General features: G+C 46.1%; 1 protein-coding gene across 20 annotated transcripts in view; it reads left to right on the top strand.

Moving 5' to 3' along the window:
- Positions 1-26,007, top strand: part of ANKS1B (ankyrin repeat and sterile alpha motif domain containing 1B) — a 1,022,908-nt gene that overhangs the window by 990,485 nt on the left and 6,416 nt on the right. For 4 of the 20 annotated variants that reach the window (XM_076007869.1, XM_076007863.1, XM_012787615.2 and 1 more), the window contains 3 exons: positions 1,337-1,474; positions 16,476-16,643; positions 21,405-24,167. In XM_076007869.1, the coding sequence (XP_075863984.1) occupies positions 1,337-1,474; positions 16,476-16,643; positions 21,405-21,515 (417 nt within the window). In that variant the 3' untranslated portion in view covers positions 21,516-24,167. Of the gene's footprint in view, positions 1-1,336; positions 1,475-16,475; positions 16,644-21,388; positions 24,169-26,007 lie in introns of those variants that run through there. The other 16 variants (XM_012787601.3, XM_012787604.3, XM_020287902.2 and 13 more) reach the window with 10 other exon arrangements.

The following is a 26,007-nucleotide window of genomic DNA, read 5'->3' on the forward strand; positions in this document are numbered from 1 at the left end:
CTTGCTGGGGGTGCTGGCAGGGAAGGACATTTTGCAAGCAATGGTAGGCATTGATGGGTGTACACAGAACACTATATTGCCAACAGGTTACTTAAGACTGTGCAATTAAGAAGTAATTAGGTTCCACAGATGTAGCCAATCGAAGAAAAGAAAAAAAATTAAAAAAAAAAATTAAAAAAAAAAAAAAGAAGTAATTAGGGTAACTAAAGCATTGAGGGTTTCAGATCTGTGACAACTGCAGAAAACATAAATGGGATGTTATAAGATAAAAAATAATGATCACACTATTATGGGATTTTTTTTTTCTTTTTAACTACATCTGTGTATCAAAAGAACTTGCTAGCAGGGTTTGCAGCCAAGATGCTCCATCGTTATTTTGTGCTTGAGGACAATGGTACTTAAACCTCTCCTCCCACTCTTCTCCAGGGAGAAGGCACAAAGAGATACTAGAGAGGAAAAGATGCAATCTCTCAAACTAATAAGAGAGAGGTGGAGATGATGACGGACATTGCAGGGCATCTCAAAAAGTGCTTTCTGAGCTCTGTAGTCAACCCCAAATTCCATCCCAGCCCCACCACCTGCCCCGTGTAAAGTGCTTAATCTCTGAGTACCAGTCACCTCACCTGTAAGATAAAGATGGTAACAACAGCATCGTGTCAAAATTATACAAAGTCGGTATAGTTAGGAAAGGGTTGTCATAATATCCACAGGGCCCTGAGTCAAGCAGAGCATCGAAAGCCTGAATATTGCAGTGTGGTGTTTCCCTACACCTTGGCTTCTATGGACTCTTTAAGAGAGAGCACCTTGGGGTTTCCACCTGCCTGCTTCCTTCCCCACCTGCCCCTGCTCTGTGGGAGTAAAGGCAGGGCACAAGAACAACAGGCAAGCATGGTGGCGAGGGACTTGGACAGCCTCCTGGGGTCAGAGCTCCCCACACACAAAGGAAGTGATGGCTGATTCTTTCCAGAAAGAATTAGCAGGAGGCAGTGCTGCACGTCTACAGGTGGACATGGGGAATGGAGAAACAGTAACATGCTTAGTAATTACTATTTTTTTAAAAAGTGTCTGCCACCCAGACTGCTTCCGTGCACGGCACCTGGTGAGAACCACTGCTCCAGGATTTGACTATTTTAGGTTGTTTTTAATTAAATGAAAATATTTCTTCCAGACCTGGCATACATCTGCCTATGAATAGTGCAATGAATCGCTTTGAATGTTGCCAGTCTAGGACATTCTACAAAGAAGAAAAGCAACTTCTTCCCAGGTTACTTATCTTGGTTCTAAAATATGCTGGTTTGCAAAGGGAAGCAACGGTTGTTGATGTCATTTCTTCCAGAACGTAATTGCCGAGCATGAAATTCGTAATATATCCTGTGCTGCCCAGGACCCAGAAGACCTCTCAACATTTGCTTATATTACAAAAGATTTGAAGTCCAATCACCACTACTGTCATGTGTTTACTGCCTTCGATGTGGTGAGTACCTACTCTCTCTAAACAGATTAAATATTTCCCAAAATGTGCCTGGATTTTACTGACAGCCCAACATGTAATTAACATACTAGCTTGGCTTGTACTGAGTGTGAAGGTTGACCAAGTATATTCATTTGCCAGGGCTGCCATAACAGAATATCATGGACTGGGGGGCTTAAACAACAGAAATTCATTCTCTCACAGTTCTGGAGGCCAGAAGTCCAAGATCAAGGTGACGGCAGGTTTGGTTTCTCCTGAGGCCTATCTCCCTGGCTTGCAGATGGCCGCCTTCTCGTTGTCTCCTCACGTGGTCTTTGCTCTATAGGTGGATGTCTGGGTCCAAATTTCCTCCTCTTATGAGGATATGAATCAGATTAGATTAGGGCCCACCCGAAACCCTCATTTTAACTTACCTCCTGAAAGGCACTATCTTCAAATACAGTCACATTCTGAGTCAGTTCAACTCATAACACCAAGTATAAAGTATTTTGGCAGATAACGTTTCTGAGATTTTTCAATATTTTCACTTTTCTGTTCACCTTAGAACTCCACCCCTACGTAGTATCTCAACTGTAATTACTCGTTTACTAACTTCAGTTTTCAGTTTTGAGAAATGCCTTTCTTTCTCTGATACCAAAATGCAGTAAAAGTCTTCCAGCCTCTTTGTTCCTTCAGGGAGGAGCTGTCAGTTTCTCTAGTAATACTGTTGGCTTCTCTAGGGCATAATAGGTATGTTTGCCTCATACGGTATTTGCAGTTTTTTATATGGAATAGTAATCAGATTAGATACCTACAAATAATAATTGGGAAATCCAAGGTTTGTCCCATATGCTCATTCACAAGTTAGTCTTGTAATGGCAGCCCTATGGTGTTATGCTACTTATGTCTATATTTGTCATTAAGCCTAAAAAATAGTTCATATGTTACAATCTTGGAAAATGAAAAAAATCTAAGAAAACTACTAATGCTCCTTGAAGATAGATATATCCTCAAGGCAGTACAAATTGCTTGAGGATATCTCTAATATAGTACATTAATAATTTAGAATCAGAAGAATTTGAAAATGTCACTTCAGTTTGATTATTCTGCTCTGCTCACTGGGTTTGAAATATACATATTTAAAGAATCAGGCAGCACATGGAATATATTCTGGAGAGGCCAGCTCTGGTTCAATGTCATGGGTAGAAGACTGCTTGAAGCAATCTTTTCTAGTTCTAACAAATGCCCATGGACCGAGGCCAGCCATAATCCAAAATTCACATCTCCTAAGGTATGTGAGTCAGGCTCACGCCCAGAGCATTTGTATCATGCTGCATGTTGCTCACCCCTTTTGGTTTTTTGAAGATTGAAAATGGGAAATATAGGCTCATAGGCCTTTTAAAAAGTTCCTCCTATTTGGGGAGGCATGAGAACAGTGTGACAGTAGTTATGTGGTTAACAGTAGGGACTGCAGAGCAAAGCCCTCCCTCCCAGGCTTGCTCTAAATATCCCTGGATGCATTTATTTGCATGGGAGTAAAGTGTTGATTAAAGCCTATTTCATTCAGAGTTTACAAGGCAGTGCTGTGTTAGGTTTCTGATGCCTTAAACATAACTTCCCATTCTTGTGAAGTTCAATTGTTCCTTTAAGCCGTCAAATTTCATTTTATCCACATATATTCTGGTTTGCATGAAACACTTTTCCCTATGACAATTGGGCTGGTGCCGTAGAGAGGACAGGCAGACCAAAGTTCATATGCCAAATCAGCTGCCGCCTTACTCCCTGATCTCAGACAAGTTTGGGGACTTTTCTGAGTCCCAATTTCCTTATCTGTAAAACAGAGATAAGAATTTCTACCTCGCAGGTTTTCACCAGGAGTGAAATGAAAGAACATATGTAGAGTGCCTCAAAAATGACAGGTGTTCAATGTTCGTTCCTTTCCCACCTCCTCCTGCTCCTTGCCTGCTGACATCAGTTGACAGCCTGACGCTTTTTCTGCAAAAAAAACCATAAGATAGGTTTGTCAGGCATGTATTTATCGTTCAAAGTTTTCCTACTGCTGTTGCAAAAGAATTGAAAAAGCGGAGGCCATAAATAAAAATAAAAATAGAAATAATAGAAAGAAAACATCGACTCCATAGGTTTTGCTGCCTCTATACAGTGTTTGCATTGAACATCAACATTAGTATTCTGATGCTTTTCAGGATGCATTCCAGCCTTTCCCTAAGTATCGAAGCATTTCTTCCAATAAAATTGGTTTTTATGATAATATATAATTTGCCTTCCTAAGAGTATTAAAAAGCATTTTTCTACATGCAAACTAAAAATGATACCTGTGGACTCTCTCCCCCCCCCCATGAGTTTGTCAACTATATATATATATGTGACACTGGAATATTGAGGTGAAATGTGGGGGGGAAATAGGCAACCATTTAGTTTTATGATGAACATCACATCTCTGATACACTTGGAAAGCGTGTGGAGAATTGCTTCAACTTTTATCTTTTCATCCAGATGCTTGATTTAAGGTAGACATTTACTGGCTTAGGGTTCTCATATCAGTGCCAAAGGATTTTCATCTTACACAAATCTGCCATTTTAATCCTCTCTAGGTGAACACAGTTTGTCAAACTTCAAAAATAGTAACAAAGGCCACCAGCCCTGACCTGGGACTTTGAGCAATTTTGAAATGCAACAAGCTTTGCTTGCACTAAAAAAAGCTTCTTTGAGCATGGATTTTGTGTCTTTATATAGGGCAGTTCAATATTCAGTCCAGTCTTGGAGCCTTAAGATTATTTTGATATGATTCAGTCCCCTGGGCTGCCCCAAATGGCAAAAAAACAAAAAAGGTAAAGAAGACCTTATGATACCTCAAATACACATTTAACCTTTTACCTGATGTGTGTAGGTATGTATACATTTTGATTGCAAAGTGATTGCTTCTTTGACCTTATAGACCTTTTATGGGTCACATGTTGTTATGATGCTATCATCACATAGCATGTTTTTATCTGCTGTCATCAAGAAAATTCAGTGATATCTAGGAAGTTTCCAGTTTATGGACAGATTTGGAATTCAGAACATTTTCCCTGTGGTCTGGGAAGGGAGTCCCAAAGCCCTCCACAAAAGCCAGGATGTGAATTTAACATAGTTTACGTACTATGGGACATTGCCAGGCCTTGATGATGCTCAGATGGGAGGCGGGGTAGAGTGTGCGGTGCTTCGCCAGTTGGCCGTGGTAGCCTTTTTTTGGAGAACACCTCGCAGGGGTGGCCTTCTGCAGAACACATTTTGGGAAATGTTATATTTGATGATCTCTAAGCCTGATTCCATTGCTTAGAAACTTTGACAAATTCAACTTGTGATATTTCTATGTGACAGGTAGATGAAAATAAAAAGACTAGAGCCAAATGGAATTAGGGTTGTTATGAGAAAAGCCAGTAAGTACCCACAGGCAGGCACCAAGCCTGCTCTGTATTCTGGAGTCTATGCTCTTGTTATCTTGAGAGCCGATTTTGATTCACATCTCTAACTTGCTAGGCCTGGAACACATCTCACCTGCTGTAGAACAGAAGGTTTCCCAAACTCCACCTTCTGGGCGGTGAAAACTTGGGGGAACAGTAGGGGTGAGTAGAAAAGAAGAATGTGTGATATGACTAGGAGTTGTAAGGGTCAAAAACAGATTCGGCTCTTCTCTCCTCCACTCTTATCTCAAACAAGTCAAGGGAATTTCTCACCTATGGGACTGCAGGAGGGGAATGTGTACTTCAGTGGCCACCAGATCCCAAGGCTGCAGTGACCTTCCTTGGAAGGCCACTAGAGGTAAGAGCTAGCTATAACCAAGGTAATTTGGAAACCATCATCTTTCATATTTTATTCACTCAGTTATTCTAGATTTCTCCATATTAGAGGTGACATAGGTAGATCAGAAAGATTTTGATTCATGTTCTGTGGGAGTACCAGATGTGCTTTAAAAATCTGAGAAGAGCTCCTCATTCAATAGTTTTAAATGTTGAAAAGAAATTCTTTTTTCTTTCTAATAGCTTAAAAGCCATGACATTGCTGCTAGACCCTTGCTAATTCTCACTTCTCTATAAAGAACATGTTTGCAGTCTCTGGTATTTTTAACCATGCTCATTTTTCCCTTACTTGCAACCCCCCAACTCTAATCTTCAGTGCGCAGCACGTGGCGTGGCTGAGACTGGCTCCGGAATATGCAGGCAATGCCGATGACATGGTGCCGGGTGGGTGGGACATGTGGGAGACAGAGCTCCCTCTTCCCTGTGCTTTCTTGGCTGACTGTGGGATATGAGGGAGCTAAACGAGAGAACCAGAAATGACAAAATGCAGGAAAGCATGGTCAGCCGACTGCGTGATTGCATCTGTAGTACTCTACCGTCAGTGCATCCCAAGCAAGCCAAGGCACAGGGGAGGAAAAACACTGGAGTTGGCCCCCTTGTTGTGACCAGCAAGACCCACGCCAGCTTCCGACTTTGGCTCTGCTATGGAGCTGGTTTCTCGGTTTTCTCATCCGTTTCATGAAATTCAAATTCCTGAGCCCATTCTTAAACTGTGAGATTATTTCCGTAGAGTAGTTGGAGGTTCCTGAAGACAAGTATTTGTGGCTTGTGTGGCAGAGGTTGTTCTACAAAGTGGGAACTTAAAGGCGCCAAGGAATTTTGTTGTTGATGATGTTAGTTCACGTCTGACAAATTAATATTGTACACAGAGGTGGTGTTCTCTCCCATTCTGTTTCTCATTTTCTCTACCTGAAAACAGCCCTCAACAGCCCTATTTGACTGTGATAAGTGTGAAAACTAATGGTAATACAAGAAAATGTTAAAGTGCATGGAGCCCTTAAGATGGAACTGTAATGCTCTCCCTGGCTGGTCTTCCACATACAGAGTAGCAACCTGCAGGTAAAGTAGAAGCCAGTCCTCACGTCAGCTGCAGGGGCAATGCAGCTCCTAAGAGCAACAGATGGCCCTGATTGGGGGGGGGGGGGCAGCAAGCACTCCCAGCCCTGTGGTCATTCTATACTGATATCACCTACCCCCTCAAAAAAAAAAAAATAGGTAAATTAATACTGCTGGGTTTCATTTATCCATATTCCCTCTCCATGGCATAAACCACTGACAATTAACCAAACCACAAAGCCAAAGATGGGTGGATACTCAGAAATTAATAGTCTTTCTTTTTTTCTCTTATCCCTATTTTCTTTTTTTTTTTTTTTTGGATGGATATTACCAGTGCCTTAAATTGATCCTATTTTTTGTAAAGTTTAGAAAGAAAGTAGACATTCTGAAACTTTTTTCAGTTAGATTGCTTTGCAGCATTTATACATGTGTTTGTTACACCCCCCTCCTAAATAACTGACAGTCAAGTGTCAACATTCAGGGGTGTGGCCTGTAGAAAGAATCAGCGTGGTTTTAAATCCCAGATCAGCACTTCTTAGCTTCATAGTTTGGGCAAGAATGCCTCTAATCTTCAGTTTCCTTATCTGTACAGTACAGCTGATAATAGTAACCCGCCCTGTGGTGACTGTAAGGATTAAGGGAGGTGACACACGCCCGGCACATGGCGTTCAATAAATCTTAGCTGCTGGGGAAGGAGAGACTAGTCGCAGCAGTTACAGTGATGCTTGGATTCTTGTTGTCAGACTCTGTGTGAGGATTTACATCCCAGTTTTTGGCGTACAATATATGCTTGCTGCTGTGTCACTCCACTCCTGAAGGAAAAAAAAAATCAAATTCCATATAAAACGCATTCTGCATTCAACTTAGCAACTTATGAAAAGCAACTTATGAAAGTGCACATAAAGCATAATTTATGATTTTTAAACTCCAACTATAATTCTAATTTTAAATTCATGTAGCATATAAAATTATTTGTGTGTATATACAAATATAAAAAGAAAATACACCAAAATATTAGCAGTAGCTATATCCCAACAGTGGAATTTTATAGGTGAATTTTATTTACTTCTTTAATCTCTGTATTTTCAAAATTAGGGGTACTCGTAGAAAATAAGTAGGGAGAAAAAGTAATTTTATGACTCTAATTTAGCTGAAATTAGCCCTAAAGAAGCTCTTTGCATTTTGGCCAATTGGTATGTCAGTCTTGGCCCAGACAGGCATCTTAACAGAATTGCTAATATTTATTTCTAAATGCCAAAGACCTATGATGGGGCAATATTTATTTCTATAAATATAATCTGTGAAGATTAATTTCTGGCTGGTACTTGAGAGAACTAACTATAGATAGAGCTAAAGAGATGTCAATGAATTCTGTGACTATGCCCAGAATATTCTGTAAGTTATTTTTGCCTCGGGACGTGGGTGAAGCAAGTTGTAGACAAGCCTTACCCCAGGTCTTAAAAAACAAGAAGTACAAGTAAAATATAGCCTACAGAGAAATGTAGCTTCTTTCTGGAGACCCCCACTGAGAGCCCAGAGTGAAAAACACTTTGCTCTGTCTTCGGCCCCCTGTGGCTTGTTTACATTTGTGCATTAGGTGGAGACGGAAGGCAGGAATTGGTTCAGCCATGGCCATCCATATTCACCCTATTCTCATCCGTAAGGTGCGAGCCTCCTTATTTTAGAGACCTGCTGGGCAGCTTCCTCTCTTCAATTTATCCAACAAACATTTGCTGGGCACCTAAAATATTCTAAGCCTTAGAGAGATGCAAAGTGAAATGAGACTAGAGCCTTGGAGGAGCTCAGCCTCCTAGGGGGATCAGACCTAGAAAAAGAAAATCACAATAAATGCTATGCAATAGGCAGAGCTGTGCTCAGGGTGTCCCAGGGTGTCCTGGGACCACACAGGAGGGGCACCCAGCTTAGCGTGGGGCGAGCAGGAAAGGGGACTCAAAGAAGGCTTCCGGAGGATGTGATGCCCAAGGTAACCTTGAAGGATGAGCAGTAACTCACCAGGCAAAGGTGGGAGATGGGAAAAGGGTGTCTTGTCAAGAACAAACACCATTTGATAGTAGACAAAAGATTTGGCCATTTGGAATAGCTTTTGGGGGTGACTGTTGGCATGAGGACATTTTCTGAGATGAAAGGCAGTGCCTTGGTGACTGCCTTTCTGAGCGCTAGCTCAGAGGGTTGCAGGACTCTGGGGTCTGCCCTCTGGGTCAGGAGCTGCTACCTAGCATGGCTTCAACTGTACACCCATCTCTGAACTGAATCCGTAGTTGACTGGGTAAAAGACAGACAGCATCTCCTCATCAGAGAATCCTGGTGCTCCCAGGGTGAAAAGGGACCAAAAAGTTCACCTAGACCACACCCCCTTCCCAGTGCCATCTCCTCAGTGACAGTGATGGGTGGCACAGGGACGTAGTCCATGGTGGATCTAGCCTGTGCAGGTGACCTGGGGACTTTGCTCATGGTCTCTATTCACTGACAGACACTGGTCTAGCAGACCTCTCGGGGCACCTTGTGCCACCCTGGGCTTTTCCACCCTCAGAGCCCATGCAGCCCTTCCCTGAAGCTGTCTGCATCTGCGCCCTCTTCATGGCGTGGGTGAGCCTCTGCCGACCTCAGGAGTGCCTCTGTCAGCCCCTGGTGGGCCTGTCGCTTTCTGGTACTATGGAACTAACACGTGTGTTTCTTCATTTCCAGCCAAGAAAATACGGCTGTTGTTTTTTTAATGCTAATGGAAAGTGCTGCTGGGTACCTCCACATGGTCCGTCCATACAGAGCAGCCTCCCGCCTGCGCCTGGAGGGCCCTTTCTCCCTGGATGTCCCCAGGCCCAGGTCCCTTCCTTCTTTGGCATATTCACTAGATGCTGTGGAGGCTTATACCTGACATTCCTTGTCGGTCATTGTGGCAGTAACGGGTTCAACAAAGTAAGCCCTCGGATAAATGTTTAAGTGCACAAAGGGACGCTTCACACCGTGCCTCGTTCTGTGAAGGATTGAAGGCAGCCTGCAAGAATAGTAGGATAAGCCTGAAAATGGAGTTACACACAAATCTGAATTAGGCTAAAAGGAAGACTAAACACAGGCTAAAAGGAAGAGCCACAAGGGGAAAGCTTTGGCATCAATATTCAGCCCGCAGAGTTCTACAGTTATTAGAGTTGAGCTCTCTCTGGCTCTAAGCTTTTAGCTGCGAGCTTCCCGGAGGTCAAGGGGAATAGAGTAATTACATGTTCCATATGCCTTTGAAAGAGAAGTAAACCCCTTCCTCTCAAAATCAAACTTCAGTGGGGCTTAGGTATGAGAGAACGTTTTGTCCTGGGCCCCTACGAGGGGATATTGTGTCCCAGTGTCTTTGCCAGCATTCATACCGGGAATCTCCAAAGCATAAGATGGTTTCTGCGAGGGTCCCTTAAGGAAAACGGGGGCAGAACACCAGCAGGCTCAGAAGGCAACCAAGATAGGGTGGCCCAGTCACAGGAAACACTGGCTGATCTGGCTGATCTGGCTGATCTGAAGTCAGATCTGGGTTTGAATCCCGGCTCTGCTGTTTACTAGCTATGTGCACTTGGCCAAGTTAATCAGACATTGAGCTTCTCACATCTAAAGTGAGAATGATAATCCCTCCTCTATAAGGTGGTTGTGAGCAGTAGACAATCCACAGAAGGCGTTTAGCCTAGTCCCTGGGACACAGTAAGCAGTATCATGTGTATTTGCTGCTGCTGCTGCTGCCTTCTCATAATTATGAGGAAACAAAATATGGTTCAAGTTCACAGGCAGTTTGACCTGGTGCGGGCTCAAACCTCACACAGCTACAAGAGAAGATTGACTGCATATCCATAGTTAGTGTCCACATAACATTTTTCACTTGGGGTTGCTAGAAGTTGAACAGAAGTAGACAGTTCCACTCTATGCCATGTACTTGGAACAGACGGGCTGGGGTTGCAGGTTAAAGGAAGTGCTGGGTATTTTAAATTCAACTGAGCAGATGAGAGAATTGACATCCAGTGTGAAAACCAAAGAACCTAAACCAGATTCTTGGCCAAATGGGCGGGCGGCCGACTGGCACGTGGAGGTGAGCCACGCTGCCCCTGCAGACAGGGCCTGGGTCTCGCTGGAGAACAGCCTGTGTCAGCCAGAGACTGAAGGCACACTCAGAACCCCGAGATGATGCATAAAGAACAAGGCTATTCAGAACTCAAAGATTTTTCTCTTGTTTTTATCAAAATGGAAAGATTACTTTTTATCGTATTAGAAAAATTATTTTAATTCTCATTAAATCAAGTTCAAAACATACAAAGAAATATAAAGAAGAGAAAAATCATCCACAATCTCAACACTCAGTGATAACTTCTATTAACGTTTTGATATATAGCCCTGTTTTCTATGCATATATACAGATGCCATCTGTGTTTGTGTGTATATATATATTTTAACATACAGTCTTTTAACAAGTTTTTTAAATGACTCAATTTTCATTTTAAGTGGCTGCCTAGTGTTCCACTTCATGGAAAAATCCTAGTGATGTGGCAGTTAATATAAATTAATTACCTGGGTAGCCAGAGCTTTTCCTAGGGGACAGATTGCCCACAATCTGTGATGCACTTTTTCTAATACCAGATTGATGAGTATGCTGGGTATAGTCTCAGTGACAAGGATGTTGGGGGACAATGGTGACATGTCCTTGCCTTTCTGTGAGCCTCCTATGGAAGTAACAAGAGATTGGGAGACTTTCACTCCCCTGCACCATTCAGTGAGCACTTCCTGGACGCTACAGGTGCGGCACGGGCCAGGCACCAGGAACACAATACAGCCCCTGACACGTGGAAGTTGCTCAATAAATATCCCTGGTGACGATAAACTGCAACCACGGCTGCCTTGAGGAGACCACAGTAAATATAAGCTGGCCTGCACCTCTGCAGTTTGCATCTGTTCATTGCAATTAGGATCTATCCTTTGGTTATGATGGTTTAAGTTCCTCTAACGTAGCAATTCCTAATTCACAGATCAGAATCCCTGGAGAAAAGGAGAAGGGAAGAGGAGATTTGACATGCTCCCTGGGAGGTGTTCCCCATTGAATTGGGACTCCCTGCCCTGCATCCCACACAGCTGAGGATGGGAGTGTTGCCCGTACCCCTCACAGCATCCTCAGGCACCCAGAGATTAAGAATCCCTGTGTTGATGGTTGCTGTCACAAGGGACACCCTTTGCCTGGAGGCTGCATCTCAGCTGGTCCTGGCATGAGACCCAGACAAATAGGCCTCTGGGTACCTTTATCCCAGCCAAAATGGGCCAATCATGACCCAGGCACTTCCTTATTTAATGTTTTCAACTTTTTTTTTTAACAGTTTACAGAAGACTTTTATTTGATCTCAAGTAGAGTTCTAAGGTGTAGTGGTCACGACAGAGCTTGTCAGAACACCTGGATTCAGACCCTAGTTTAGCCAGGTGCTGGCTTCACGAGCAAGTTGTTTGACCTTTCTAAGCTTAATTATCTTCCGTGCAAAATGGGAACAGACCTACGGCAGAGAGCTGTTGTGGGAATGAAACGAGAAAGCCCACGGAGAGCACTTAGCATGACGCGTGGCACATGGTACAGCATCAGTGTCAGCCGGTACTGCCATTAGGTTAAAATTAAATACTGTGTTATTAGTGATTCGCAGAACAATCTAGTAAGGAGGGTACTGCTACGGTATCATCCACATTTTAAGCTGGAAAAAAATGAGGCTCAGAGTATGCTGTTTCCAGTAATCACCCCCACGCCTACCCCAAACACACACACATGCCCGCACATGCAATGTGCATGCACACGCTACCTTCTCTCCCTGGTGGTCTATTTAAGGCAGAAAATACTCAAAGCCAATTTCCGCAACAAATGTTTCTCAAGAGACTTATGCTCAAAAGGCCAAAGCCAGCAAGTATCTTCCAATCAGCTACAAGAAGCAAGAGGAGCCAAGGGTCGGGGACAGGCCAGGTTCCAGCATACGAGAGACGGATGAGAGGTAATGAACGTCAAGCCGAGTGAGTCTGAATTTATGCCCAGGGGAGGCAGTACTAGAGATGAGGACAGACTGTGCTGACTTGAAAGGACGTCCCGGCTCTGTGGCTTGAGCCGGCATGCGTGAAGGGACACCTTAGTGCTTGCTGTGCCCCTGTGGCCAGATGGGTCGCTGGCATCAGCTTCCCGCGGCCAGGCCTGGGGCAGGGGTGGCTCCAGGACTGGCCTCCTGCACTGGGCTCTGCTCATCGCAGCTCTGAGGCTGGTCGTTCCTCTTCGTGCTGCCTGAATGAGGACCCGGCCAGCCTTCGTTGGCACCGCCCAGTGTCCCCGCTATCTAGGCCAAAGGTAGTGGCCTAAAGCAACATCCAACATGCACATGACATCCAGGGTATCATGTGCACGGTTCTGTAAGTCGGGGATGTGGGCCGGGCATGGCGGTTCTGCGCAACAACACGTGGGGCCTCAGCCGGGGTGGCTCGAGTGGCTGGAGACGCTGGGGCGGCTGGACCAGGGCTGTCTGTCAGGGCCTCGGGTCTTGTCCATGTGCCGTCTGCGGGAGCTCGAGTGTCCGTGACGGCTCCGCCACGCCCGAATCTTGCACCTGGGCTGGGACCACTGGAACTGTTGCTCCTGTGCAGGTGGCCTCTCCTTGTGACTAGCTTGGACAGCCTCATCGCACGGCGACCTCAGGACGGTCAGGGCTTTTACATGAAAAGTTCCCTCAGAGTGAGTGTTCCTCGAGCCCCAGGCGGAAGCTGCAAGACGCCTCCCAATCTAACCTCACGTGTCACTTCCGCCACGTCCTTCTAGTCAAGCAAGTCAGGAAAACCAATCCGGATTCAAGGAACAGACTCGACCTCCCAACGGGGACTCCCTGGCGTGCACAGGAAAGGGAGAGCCGATGGCAGCCGTCTCAGAGACAAGCTGCCCCTCGTGGGTAGGGCCAAGAGCAGTGGCCTTTGAGTCACAGACATTGGTTCCTATTGCAGCTCTGTAACCTTCTGCCTCTGTGGTGTCTGGCAAGTTACTTGGCCTCTCTGAGCCTCAATTGCCTCGTCTGTAGAATGAGGATAATGCCATGCACGTGGTTGTGTGAGACTTAAATGGATGACTACAATGCTTGGCACAGTGCCTCACACCTGTAAGTCCTCAATATAGTCATAAGTAGTGATGTCATTATTCCTCCAGCTTGTCCCGTGGATGTTCGTTCACTCATTCAGCAAGATTGACTCAGCGCCTGCAGCGTGCCGGGCACTGGCCTCCCACAGTTGCAAGGATAATCTACTGAAGGCAGAGAGCAGTTGGGCTTTGAGATTTTGGGGGTGGCATCAGTGGCTCTTCAGTGCCAGCCAGCATCCTTGGGGTTGGCAAGGCTGGCTTGAAGGACAAGCAAGGGCTTGTCACCTGACCCTTTCTGATATTACAATGTAATTGCAGCCTTGTCCCAGTTGAATCTCCTCCTGTCATGTTAACAACTCTCCTCCCATTTGTTTATGTTTGTTTGTTTTTTCTTGAGACAGAGTCTCGCTCTGTCACCTGGGCTAGAGTGCGTTGGCGTCATCATAGCTCACTGCAGCCTCGAACTCCTGAGCTCAAGTGATCCTCCCGCCTCGGCTTCCCAAAGTGCTGGGATTACAGGCGTGAGCCACCGCGCCCAACCCTCTCCTCCCATTTTACACAGTGAGGATGATAACAGGAAAGGCAGGATGATAACAGGGGAGGCAGGAGAAACGAACCTGCAGATGGAGGCTCCCCCCCAATTCAAATGTGTGTCCTCAGGCCCTGCATTGAGCACCTGCCCCCCGCAGGCCCTGGTGTTTGGGGGGGGGGGGCAGGACAGCACGCGGTGGGCATGTCTTGGTGCCCATGGGCCTCCCTGACACCCAGCGTCCATCCTTCAAGCAGTAAGGCTACAGGACAGGGAGGGAAGGTCACAGTGGCTAACTCTTTACTACCCATAATCATAAAAGAAGAACACTCTAAAGCACTCTAAAATAAAACCAAAGCAAGATGTCAAGGAGAACGCAAGCCAAAGCAGAAGAAGCCATTTGGCAGGAAAATTTAATCCCACAGTCTGGTCTCTTTGTCTTATCTGAGCAGTTTCCTAATACCAGGAACTAATTAAAAATGGAAGGACAGAACGTCTAACCCTTTCTCTTTCAAAACCTTCAGGCTTCCTGGAATGGCCATGTGAAAAATCTCACCCACTCAAATGAGCATCTTTGACTTTCATTTGAAGACACAGGAGCCTTATGTAGATCTCACATTCGGGAACTTGTTTTTAGGTTAATGATAAAGGAATTCACACTCATTAAGTCCCACTGTTCCAGCATCTAAAGGCTACATGTTACGGAATCACGGATTCTCACATCTTCCTCTTAATCCAGTTTCCCACCCGAAGCGCAAATATCTGTTTGTCCCTGGCAGATGCATCCACCGTCGTCCACAGTAGCAGTGAGCACAAGACCGAAAGCCTGCGGCTTCATTCTGAGACTAAGCAGTCAGAAGCCCCGCCTGCCTTTCAGAGGGGACCCACGCGGCCCCGAGAGGCAAAGCTGACGGTGACGAGAGTGCCGAGTGTGGGCAGTGGCGAGGGCTCAGCCTTCTCCGTGCCATGGTGGTCTGAGCTGTCTCCCAGTCCTCCTCCACTATCATTTGTTGGTGCCTTACTAATTTACTCATCTGACTCATCCCCGGAGGCAAACACAGGCGCAGCATTCATCGCAGGGAAGTACTCAGCTTGCTGTGCAAGGCACAGTAGCTCCAACAAGCAGAGTCTGTCTTTAGAGCCATTAGTCCCTAACAAGTAGCTCAAAGGCGACACATCCTCTGACAAACCACATCTCAAACTCAGAGGTGTTTTCCCCACTTGGTTCTGAGACCATGACAACTGACCTGGCAGTGATCTGAAATCAGGTGTGTTTAGAAGCCCTGGACCTCTTCCATGTGGCTTCAGAAGGCCACCCTGCCTCTCCTGCCCCATCCTCACCAAGAGGGAATGATCCCACACACTTCTCCCCTGCGACGTGGGGACGGGGCTCACAGCACACTTGATTGGGGCGGGGGTGGGCAGGAACAGAGGGGGGCTCGTTGCCTTATCAGCATAAGCAGAATGGTATTTCTGTGACTTTGAGAAACCACGAGCAGACATGCATCAGAATGAAAACCTTGGACAGGTCTCACCTGTTCTCAGCTAGTGCAGTGACCTTGAGAATGTTCTCTGTGACCAGGACTCAGCTGGCGCTTTGATGCACGGTGACCTCGGGGTGTTGTGGAGACCCTGCCTCTTTGGGGTCAGACAATGTCATGTTTTCTCGGTGAGAGAAGACACGGTGGAGCTGCGCTTGGAAGAGAAGGCAGAAATCAAAGAGAAGAGAAGAAAGCTTGAAATCATCTCGAGAGAAGGGCTGACGGAAGGTCCCAAGAAAAGAACCTTTCTTCCGGGCGCTGCTTGGCATGGCACTCTGGCCAGACAGGATCTCCTGTCTCTTGCTGATTTGATGATAAAATATAGAGTGGACCCACAGGGAGAGCAAGAGCCTCAAGAAATAGACGGGTAATTGGCGCTGCTGGAGCACTGTTTGCACGCCGGCTGCCGCGGCTGTGAGACGCCACGCCAGCATGACTAATGCCTCTCCCCTCAGCCTAAATTAGGTTTTGATTGTGTTTCGTAGATGTTCGCTGAATCACAGATGTTTGAGGTAAAAAGACCCAAACTTCTCAGGAACACCTCCCGTGGAGTGTGTGGGATCCTCACAGGCTTGGCGGAGGCGCTTCCAGAACTCAGCAGAAACACCAGAAGTAACCCCTTCGCTTCTGCTTCCGAGGGTGCAGAGCAAGCCAGCTACTGGGCCTTGCTCCTCGTGGGGTTCATTGGGTCCTTAGGTGGCTGCAAGCACGTGAGCCACATCGGTGACTAATGCCTGCGTGGACCCTCGGTTGGCCCTGGAGTGTCCTGTTTGCAGATCTCCACTGAATCGCTGCCGCCACAGGGTGGAGCACTCGAGGTCCTGGCTAGTTTAACCCCACACGGTGCTCCTCAGCCATTCAACTCCTTCTGGTCTGCTGTGTGCTGGTAGTAAATGCTTTCTCATTTTTCTTGCAGAATTTAGCCTACGAAATCATCCTAACACTGGGACAGGCATTTGAAGTCGCCTACCAGCTAGCACTGCAAGCAAGAAAAGGGGGGCATTCCTCCACACTTCCAGAAAGCTTTGAAAACAAACCCTCCAAACCTATCCCCAAGCCCCGAGTTAGCATTCGCAAGTCCGTGGTAAGTAGAAAAGACGCGGGTGTTCTAAAAACCGTGAACAGGAGGGAGAGGGGGCTGCCCTCGGGCCCTGGCATGGTGTGGGTGCCATTTAGAATTCAGGGCCTGCCCTTCCTTGTCCTTCCCTTGGCCTCCTCCTGGCCCATGTCCATCATTGTCTCAGCTCGGTTCCCACAAGGTCTTGGGGACCATCGCCAGGTTCACCTGGAGGCTCCAGAGAAAAGTCTACTTTCTCTGTCACCTGCAGCAACCTGATTTGGGATACCGGCGGCTCCTGCTGCTGTTCTTGGTGAATCTTACCTGAAGATTCAGGAAAGCTTGGGAACAGCCAGAGCTGCCATCCCATGGGGAGCAAAACCTCTTGTAAGCTCCTGGCCTGCAGAGGGGTCTGCAGAGGTTCAGACAGGCAATGTCCCCAGAACCCAGCTGGAGGAAGCTAGACGCACAGGCTGCTCTGCCATGTGCCAGGCCTGCGCCGGGGCTGGGCACTTTCTCTCCAGCAGCTGAGGCTCCCTGCTGCGTGGTGACTGTTCAGAAGGTGCAGCCCCTCCTCCTCTCCTCTGCCTTCCTCCAGGAATTTCCTCCCCTTCCCTCCCACGGGCTCTGCACACATCCTGTCCCACCAGGCTTGCACGACTTCAAAGCGGCCTCCTCTGGTAGTAGCAATACCCAAAAGCTGGAAGGTTCCCAACCAGCCTCCCATCTGGTTTGTGCTCCGGCTGCCGTATTGCATCCTAGAAACCCTGGGACTCCCCCAGAATGCACTGCTCTCCCGCCCCCGGATCGCTCCATCTGGAACTCTCTCCTCCCCACTGCCCCGTCTCCAGTGTCATGGGGGAAGAGCAGGCATTGTTAACCTTGGCAGGGAGGCACCTCCCTTTGTGACCATGTGGTTTCCTATCTACAGTCTGTAGCCACTATTTTGTCCTCCTTCTTGGCAACTTTGACATCCACAAGGATGTCTCCTCCAGCATCTGGCCTCGCCACTCCTTGACAGTTTGCTTGTGGGGTCTTGCTCTCCAGCCCCAGCCATTCTGCAATGCCATCACTCATTACCGATGACCACAGGGAACCACACGTCCTCTGGGGTCTTTATTCACTCGCCCACCCAACCCTCGGGCCCCCAGTTCGCCATCTCCACCCCTGACCCAGCTCCCAACTCCAGTCTCACTCGCTCACCTTCTTCTTTCATGCTTCCAGTTCGGTACTTAACCAGACATCTGAAGCTCAGTCTGTCCAGAACGGAGTTCTTGATTTTCCCCTCAAAGTGGCTTCTCTCCCGTTTTCCCTAACCCAGTGCACGGCACAGCCACTCGCCTGCTGCTGAGGCCGCAAGTCTGCAAGCCAGCCTGGACACCTGTCTTCCCTCACCTCTGCATCCAACCCAGGAGCAAATCCCATCCACGCCACCCCTAAAGCAGGTGTCAGACCCGTGCGCTCTGCCCCACTGTCCTCCGTCTCTCTTCTAGTCCAAGCCACTGCCACCTCCCGCCAGCCTGCCAGACGGCTGCCCTCCCTGACACAGAGATCAGATCCCAGGCCCCATCCCCTGAGCACCTGGACCCCACTTCCCACCACACTCCTCTTTGATGCTCGGGCCGTCCCGCTTTGTGACTCTACAATGCTCGCTCTTACCTGAGACGGAATATTCACCCCCTGATTTCTGCATGGCTGAGTCCACCTTGTCATTCATTGTCAGCAACACGAAGAGGCTTTTCCTGACCACACAGTCTGAGGCAGATTCCCAGCCACCCTCCAGCACATCACCCACTTTTAATTCTGGGTAGCTTTTATTAATTTCTTTAAATTTATCACTTGTATATTATCTGTCTTCTTCCTCAAAAATGTAAGTTTCATGTACACAAGGGACCTTATCTGTTTTGTCACCACTGGGACCAAACCCATAGCAGGTACTCGGTGAGTATCTGTGGATGAAGACATGAGGGCCTATGGGTGGATTTAACAAATACATCTTTGAGATTAATTAGGTGGTTAAGTGCCCAGGAATTCACAGAATGTTTTTGAGATTATATTCACCCTCACGTGGGCTGGTAAATCTGTTCACGGCAGGTGTCTTTACCCTGGTGCCTCTAGACTCTTCCCAGAAGAGCACAGAGGATCAGGTGCATAAGAGCTCACAGAATATGCATCCAGATGCCATCACTGGGAAATAGGAAAATACACAGTGACTAATACTCATCTTCTTAACTGCTTCAAGATCCAGCCCCCTCAACTGGTATCCATGTCCCTCCCTGCCAGGTGTTTCCTGTTAAGAAATATTCAGAGATTCTTAAGGACACGTGACATCCTCCCTACAGCCTGTGGAGACACAGGCCAAACGTGGGAGAAGGCAGTGGATCTCCCAGCCCCCCAGCAGGGCAGACATGGAAACACCAAGGGAGATCTCACCTGGGGCCCTTCCTGAGAGCTAGCGGCGTCACCGTGACCCCAAGGATGCCCTGTTGCATTTTGTACACACAGGGAGGGACTAACCCATTTTGGTTCAAGGCTCAGCGGGCCCGACTTGGTCCCTGCCTACCTACCTCCTCCCCTCAGTTGTCTTCCCTCCTGCCCTGCCCCAACTCTGTGAACGCCCCCCAAGCCCTCAAGTGGCTACTTTCCCTACCTCCAGGACTTTTAAAAATGTCTATATATTAGTTGTACATATTTAGGGGGTACATGGGATATTTTGACACATGTATAGAGTATGTATTGATCAAATCAGGATAATCAGGATATCCATCTTCTCAAACATTTATCTTTTCTTTGTGTTGGGAACATTCCAATTTTTCCCTTCTAGCTATTTCTAAATATACAATAAATTTTATATATATATATATATACTTACTATCCTATCAAAAGCAAGAACTTACTCCTTCTATCTGACCGTGTATTTGTACACATTAACCAACCTCTCTTCATCCCGCTTCCCCCCCCCCCCCGACCTTTCTCAGCCTCTAGTAACCACCAATCTACTCTCTATCTCCATGAAATCCACTTTTTTAGCTCCCATGTATGAGTGAGAACATGAGCTATTTGTCTTTCTGTGCCTGGTTTATTTCACTTAACTTAATGACGTCCAGTTTCATCCATGTTGTTGGAAAGGACAGGACTTCATTCTTTTTAATGGGTGAATAATATTCCATCGTGTGTGTGTGTGTGTGTGTGTGTGTGTGTGTGTACACCATATTTTCTTTATCCATTCATTCATTCATGGACACTTACGTGTTGATTCCATATCTTGGCTATTGTGAATAAACACAGGCATGCAGATATCTCTTTGATATACTGATTTCCTTTCTTTTGGATACATACCCACCAGTTGGATTGCTGGGCCATATGGTAGTTCTATTTTTAGTTTTTTTAGGAATCTCCATACTGTTTCCATAGTGGCTATACTAATTTACACTTCCACCAACACTCTATGAGCATTCCCCTTTCTCCGCATCCTAACCAGCATCCACTAATTTTTGTCTTTTTGATAATAGCCATTTTTATTTGAGTGAGAAGATATCTCATTGTGGTTTAGTTTGCATTTCCCTGATTATTAGGGATGTTGGCCAGTTGTCTTCTTTTGAGAAATATCTATTCAGGTCTATTGCCCCTTTTTAATTGAGTTATTTGGTTTTTTGCTATTGAGTTGTCTGAGCTCCTTAATAATTCTGGTTATTAATTCCTTGTCAGATGGATTGTTTGCAAATATTTTCTCCCATTCCGTAGGTTGTCTCTTCACTTTGTTGATTGTTTCCTTTGCTGTGCAGGAACTTTTTAGTTTAATATAGTCCCATTTGTCTGTTTTTACTTTTCTTGCGTGTGTTTTTGAGGTTTTACCCAAAAACTCTTTGCCCAGGCCAGTGTTCTTTAGCATTTCCCCCATGTTTTCTTCCAGTAGTTTCTGGGTTCAGGTCTTATATATTTATTCTTTAATCCATTTTGAGTGGAATTCTGTATCTGGTGAAAGATAGGGGTCCAGCTTCATTCTTCTGCGTTGGCGGTGCAGGGACTTTGCACATGCTGGTCCCTCTACCTCCAATGCCGCCCTCCTTCGCCAGGCAAATGCTTGCTGGTCCTTCCACTCTCCAGTTAAATATTCCTCTCGTTCTTTTAGTAATAACATTTAACCAACACGAATTTATTGTGCGCTTACTATTTATGGGGTTGCCAGGAAGTTTCCTAAGTTTGGGGGAAATGGCAGTGAACAAAACATAAAATCGTGCCTTCATGAACGTACACTGTAGTGGAGGATGAAGAAATAAGTATGATATGACATCCATGGCAATAAACACGGCGAAGAAGAAAGCATAGAGGAGAGCAGAGGAGTTGCGTTGCTAATCTGTAGGAGTAAACAGGTAAGGCCTCCAGAAGTGACCTGAATGACAGGGACCGGGACCTGAATGACATCAGGGCGTGAGGCGTGGTGAGGACTCCACTGGAGGGTGAGAGCCGGGAGCGGCATGGCCTGATTCACCTCCTCCAAGAAGCCCTCCCGGCTCTTCCCCCCCACCCCCCCATAGATCAGTTCTCAGACAGTGCTGACACCTGCCTCCCCTTCTGTGCACCCTCGAGGGCAAGGGCTGTGTCTCCTTGCCCCTCCCCCTGCGGGCACCCTGCGGAGGGCCCGCGCACCGCGGCAGAGCGCGTCCACAGAGCGAGCGAGCGAGCGAGCGCGGCCCGCCCCGGCCGGCGTGCGGGTCCCGGCGCGGGCGGCGAGCGGCGCCCCCGCGCAGCGACCGCATAACAGGCATCAGCCTTTCTGTTTTAAAGCAGATCGACCCATCTGAGCAAAAGACTCTGGCCAATCTGCCGTGGATTGTGGAGCCGGGACAGGAAGCGAAGAGGGGAATTAATACCAAGTATGAGACCACGATTTTCTGATAGCCGCCGGCCTCCTGTCCTCGCGGTGCCTTGCTCGCCGAGCGGTCCCGGAGCAGGCTTTCCTTCGCGCCTCCGCGTCCGCCCCGCCAGGAGGAAGACTGCTCTGTTTGCGTGGCCTTGCCGCGGGCGAAAGGCCGCCGGCCCTTCCTGGGAAGTTCCTTCCGCACCAGTGACGGGAAACGCCAGACTTTCCAGCCGCAGCCCCGAGAGGCGTGAGTGGAGCCGGGTTCCCCGAGCTCCAGCTGCCCTCCCTCCGCTCCCCAGGTATTTCTAGCGACTCCGCCCCTCGCTCGCTTCGCTTTGCTGGGGGGTGATACCTTTTCTTTAAAAAGCAAAACAAAACAAAACAAAAAAAACAGTAAGGGAGATCTCTAATGCTGCCTAAAAGCATACGAATCTTGCATTGGGTTTTCACTCTCGAGCAGTTTTAAAAGGTAAACTCAGAACAGAACACCCAAAAGCACCTGTGTAATCATTATTCTACCACCACCGAGTATCGTTTAATGCAAAAGGACTAAAACAAACCCCCATGATTGCCAGGAAGTTCTGTTTCCCAATTTCTATATTTGTGGATTTTATATGTAATCACCTATGTCAGATAAAGAAAACCTTTAAACCTAATAATGATCGGTTCGAAATTCAAGAATGATTTAAAACAGAGGAATTTATTATGCACAGAAAAACGTGTCTTGTATTAAATATTTTTATTAAAAGAATGTTTCATTAATGCATTGATAAGAAAACTAGGTTAGTTGTGAGGGATGTTTCTGGTTTCATTTCAAATAACTAAATTTCTACTGCTACTACCAAGAGGACTGGCTGGGTTGTAGCAAAACACTGATGAATGCTCATCAGAGCAGGAGAACCGAAAAGTGCTGATGCAGCCTTCAGCCTGCAGAGATTTTTTTTTAATCTTCACAGTGTTTTAAATAACATGTTTAAAAAAATAAATAATCTAGGGCTCCTGCTGTCAAGATTTCTGTCATGGAAACCTTGTTTGAGAAAGGTGTTAATAAAATTCTATTGCAAAAATTCTTTTTCTAGAAAAAATAAATACAAAAAAAAAAAAGAAGAAATTCCAAAGTAATAAAACTTTTCTTGAAACAAATGAAAAAAAAAGTTTGCTTACTATTTGATTAAATAAAATTTACTTACATTTCTTTAAGGTATTTTAATTTTTTAATGTCTCTGTGGAGTATTTGTATGATACCATAATGTATATTTATGTAGAATCAAATTATATAAACAGTACCAATATCATTATAGAAAAAAATAACATTTTAATGTATATTGTTCTAACCAATCATATTGTGAATCATTTTGAAGTTCATTATAGCGATATTGATAAATTGTGGAATTGTCTTAATGTTTTTTTATTAACTGATATTATTTTAAACCTGAAATTATCAGTTATATTCATCAGTTGGTGAGTTTTGAAGAAGAATAACTAAATTTTATTTCAAACTGACAAATGTATATGGTTTTAGTTCAGTGTTGAAGAATTTTAATACAATATTAAATTACTTGAACTGAACAGTTCCTTGTATATATTTTGCCTATTCACTGTTGATATGTATGTAGTAAATTGAGAGTAAAATAACACTAAAATATGGTACCAAAAGGAAACTGTATAGGAGCAAAGTAAATAGGAGCTTTGCTGAAACAGAAGCATATGTGTAAATAAGCTTGAGCTTCCAGTTATAAATTTTGTAATTTTTGTCATTATTTATATCCTATAAAAAAGCACACAAAAATAAAACAGAAGTTGTACAGCCACTGGTGCTTGGCATCGTTCTGTGAGCACCTCCCCACCCCCATTTAGGAAAAGATCCAAAGGCCCAGACTTCTCAACACCCACAGCTAAAGGGACTTTTTTAATTGGCAAAATTGTTGAGAAAATTTGCTCATTTCCAAGTTCTATCAGTCTGAGAAAGAGACACTGGCCTCTGAAACTTGAATTTCAGCCCAAATCCCCCATTGTCTTTGTTTAAATATTAAAATGGATTATAAGAAGGAATTGCCAAAGTAGGAACTAAAAAGAGAAAGGACCACCAAACTGGATCACTTTTATTGCACAAGATAGGTGGTATTTTGGAAAAACATTACACGGTCATCAGCCCTTTCATTTTCCCTAAAACGCGAGTGCCTGCTGCCAGGCGCGTGGTATGGGGCCACGTTAGAGCCAGCAGGGTTCTGCGGTCACTGTATTTGGTGACCTTCGGGAGATATCCACGCTGCTCCATCCAAGTCTGCTACCCTCAGAATCCCACGGGCAAGCGATCTCGGGCTGCTCCCGGCCTGACATGCAGAGGCCTGGGAGCTTTCAACCCCAAGGAGCTAAACCCAGCCTGAGACAGGGTGAGATTCACCCTGAGAAGGGCAGGCTTCCTTGAAGGAAGGTTTGGGCTGGGGGTTTCTGATAGTAATGCTTTGCCTGGGCTAGTCTGACTGCCTTTTTTCTTTGTTGACTACCAAGAGGTCAGCAATCCTCTTATTTATTCTCTCTGTGGGTCAAATGTGGACTATGCTTGTATCAGTAATGGTCCCAGCATGAAGCACATGGCTCACTCCGATTGGGATAATTTAAGAATTTCATAAATAGATGACTTGCAGAGGTGTGGGCAGCATGCAGGGAAGCCAGAGGGGGGATAGTATGTCGGGGTAGCCTGAGGGGGGATGAGAAAGGCTGTTTGGAGGGGCTACCCGCCAGGGGAAGGACACAGCCAGCTTCAGGGACCCTCCGAGAGAGGAGCTGGGGATTCAATCGCCCTGATCTCACTCTCCACACCCCACCCTGCACTGCCTGAACCCACTGGAGGCCGGAGGGTCCACGCAGGGCAGCCCCACAGACCAGAGCAAGGCAGAGGAGAGGACGGAGGGGGCCAAGGGGCAGACAGAAGAGAGCCAGCCCATGCATTGAAGAAGGGATCTGCAGCTAATTTTCTTGAAGGAAAAATCTGCCACACGGTTCGCTGCAATAACCGTGAGGGGGTGGGGGAGGGACCCTTTGAATACTAACATTATTCAAAAAAGGACTTGAATTCAATTACTCCATTTATTTTTTTCTTATTAAATTGTATTCTATGATAAATTTGGGCGGATGAACCCTATGAAAATTATGCCTGGTTAGTTCATTAATAAGTCATGGAAGTGATTTTTCTCAAGACATACCAGATTTTCTCAAGTTGGACTACTTGGGCATATTGCTGATACATATAATGTTTGGATGAGATGGGGCGGAAGACAGGCTCAGATAAAGAACACGTGGGCAGATTCTCAAAAATCAATACAAATTCACATTTGGGCTCAAAGTAACACTGCTCCTAAATCTATTTCTGAAACGAAATGAAAATTTGATACGTGGTCTGGCCCCTCAGAGAACTGGAATATAATGTCCACGTTCAGAAATCTACATGGAACAAGCCTTTTTTTTGTAAGATCCTAAACTGTTAAGTTCTCTTTTTACATAGGCTATTCACTGAATATGTTTCCTATAAAAGTAAGCAATCTGACAGTTATAAACACATTTTCTCGAAATGAAATGGGGTAACCAGCCAACACAGGCCAGCACAGAGTGTACCTGCAGCAAGGCCGCACTGGCCACCCCACACTCTGTGCCTGTCCCCCCCAACACCCAGCCAGCTCCACACCCAGTCACTGCTGTCTTGCCTCTAGGCAGATGGACCCAAGCATCTGCCTGCCTCGGCGACAGAGTCCTGCTTCCCACGGAAACCAGTTCCAAAGCAGGCAGGGAGCATGCTGGGAACTTGCTCAGGCCTGTTGGCCAATCACCATCCTGCGTACTGTGTGATGCTTTTAGTACCCCTGAGCTAGAACTTATTTTTGTGGTTAAATGAACCCTAGAACCTTGGCACCAACCTGGGACATGCCAATTCCACTTAACTGTTTCCTGTCTTCAGCTCAAGCCTGTCTACTTATTGAGAACTCTGGGTTCCACGTGGCACCACTTTCCTTAGACATTGCTTCTGCAAAGATGATTGTTCCAGACCCAACATATTATACTCAGTGTGCAACTCAGAAAGAATCCTAGCTACACATTATTTGTTATCAAAACAATTTTTGTTTTTCTCTCCAAAACCTTAGAGACCTGTGTTTGTAAAAGCTGCAGGGGCATCTAACTTTTCAAGAGCAGTTAATGACCAGTGCTATAAAGACTCATATGTTAGGCCAGGCATGGTGGCTCACGCCTGTAATCCTAGCACTCTGGGAGGCCGAGGCAGGTGGATCACTCAAGGTCAGGAGTTCGAAATCAGCCTGAGCAAGAACAAGACCCCCGTCTCTACTAAAAGTAGAAAGAAATTAATTGACCAACTAAAAATATATATACAAAAAATTTAGCCTGGCATGGTGGTGCATGCCTGTAGTCCCAGCTACCTGGGAGGCTGAGGCAGGAGGATTGCTTGAGCCCAGGAGTTTGAGATTGCTATGAGCTAGGCTGACGCCACGGCACTCTAGTCTGGGCAACAGACTG

This window comes from Microcebus murinus, chromosome 10 (assembly GCF_040939455.1).
Source record: "Microcebus murinus isolate Inina chromosome 10, M.murinus_Inina_mat1.0, whole genome shotgun sequence".
NCBI classification, from domain to species: Eukaryota; Metazoa; Chordata; class Mammalia; order Primates; family Cheirogaleidae; genus Microcebus; species Microcebus murinus.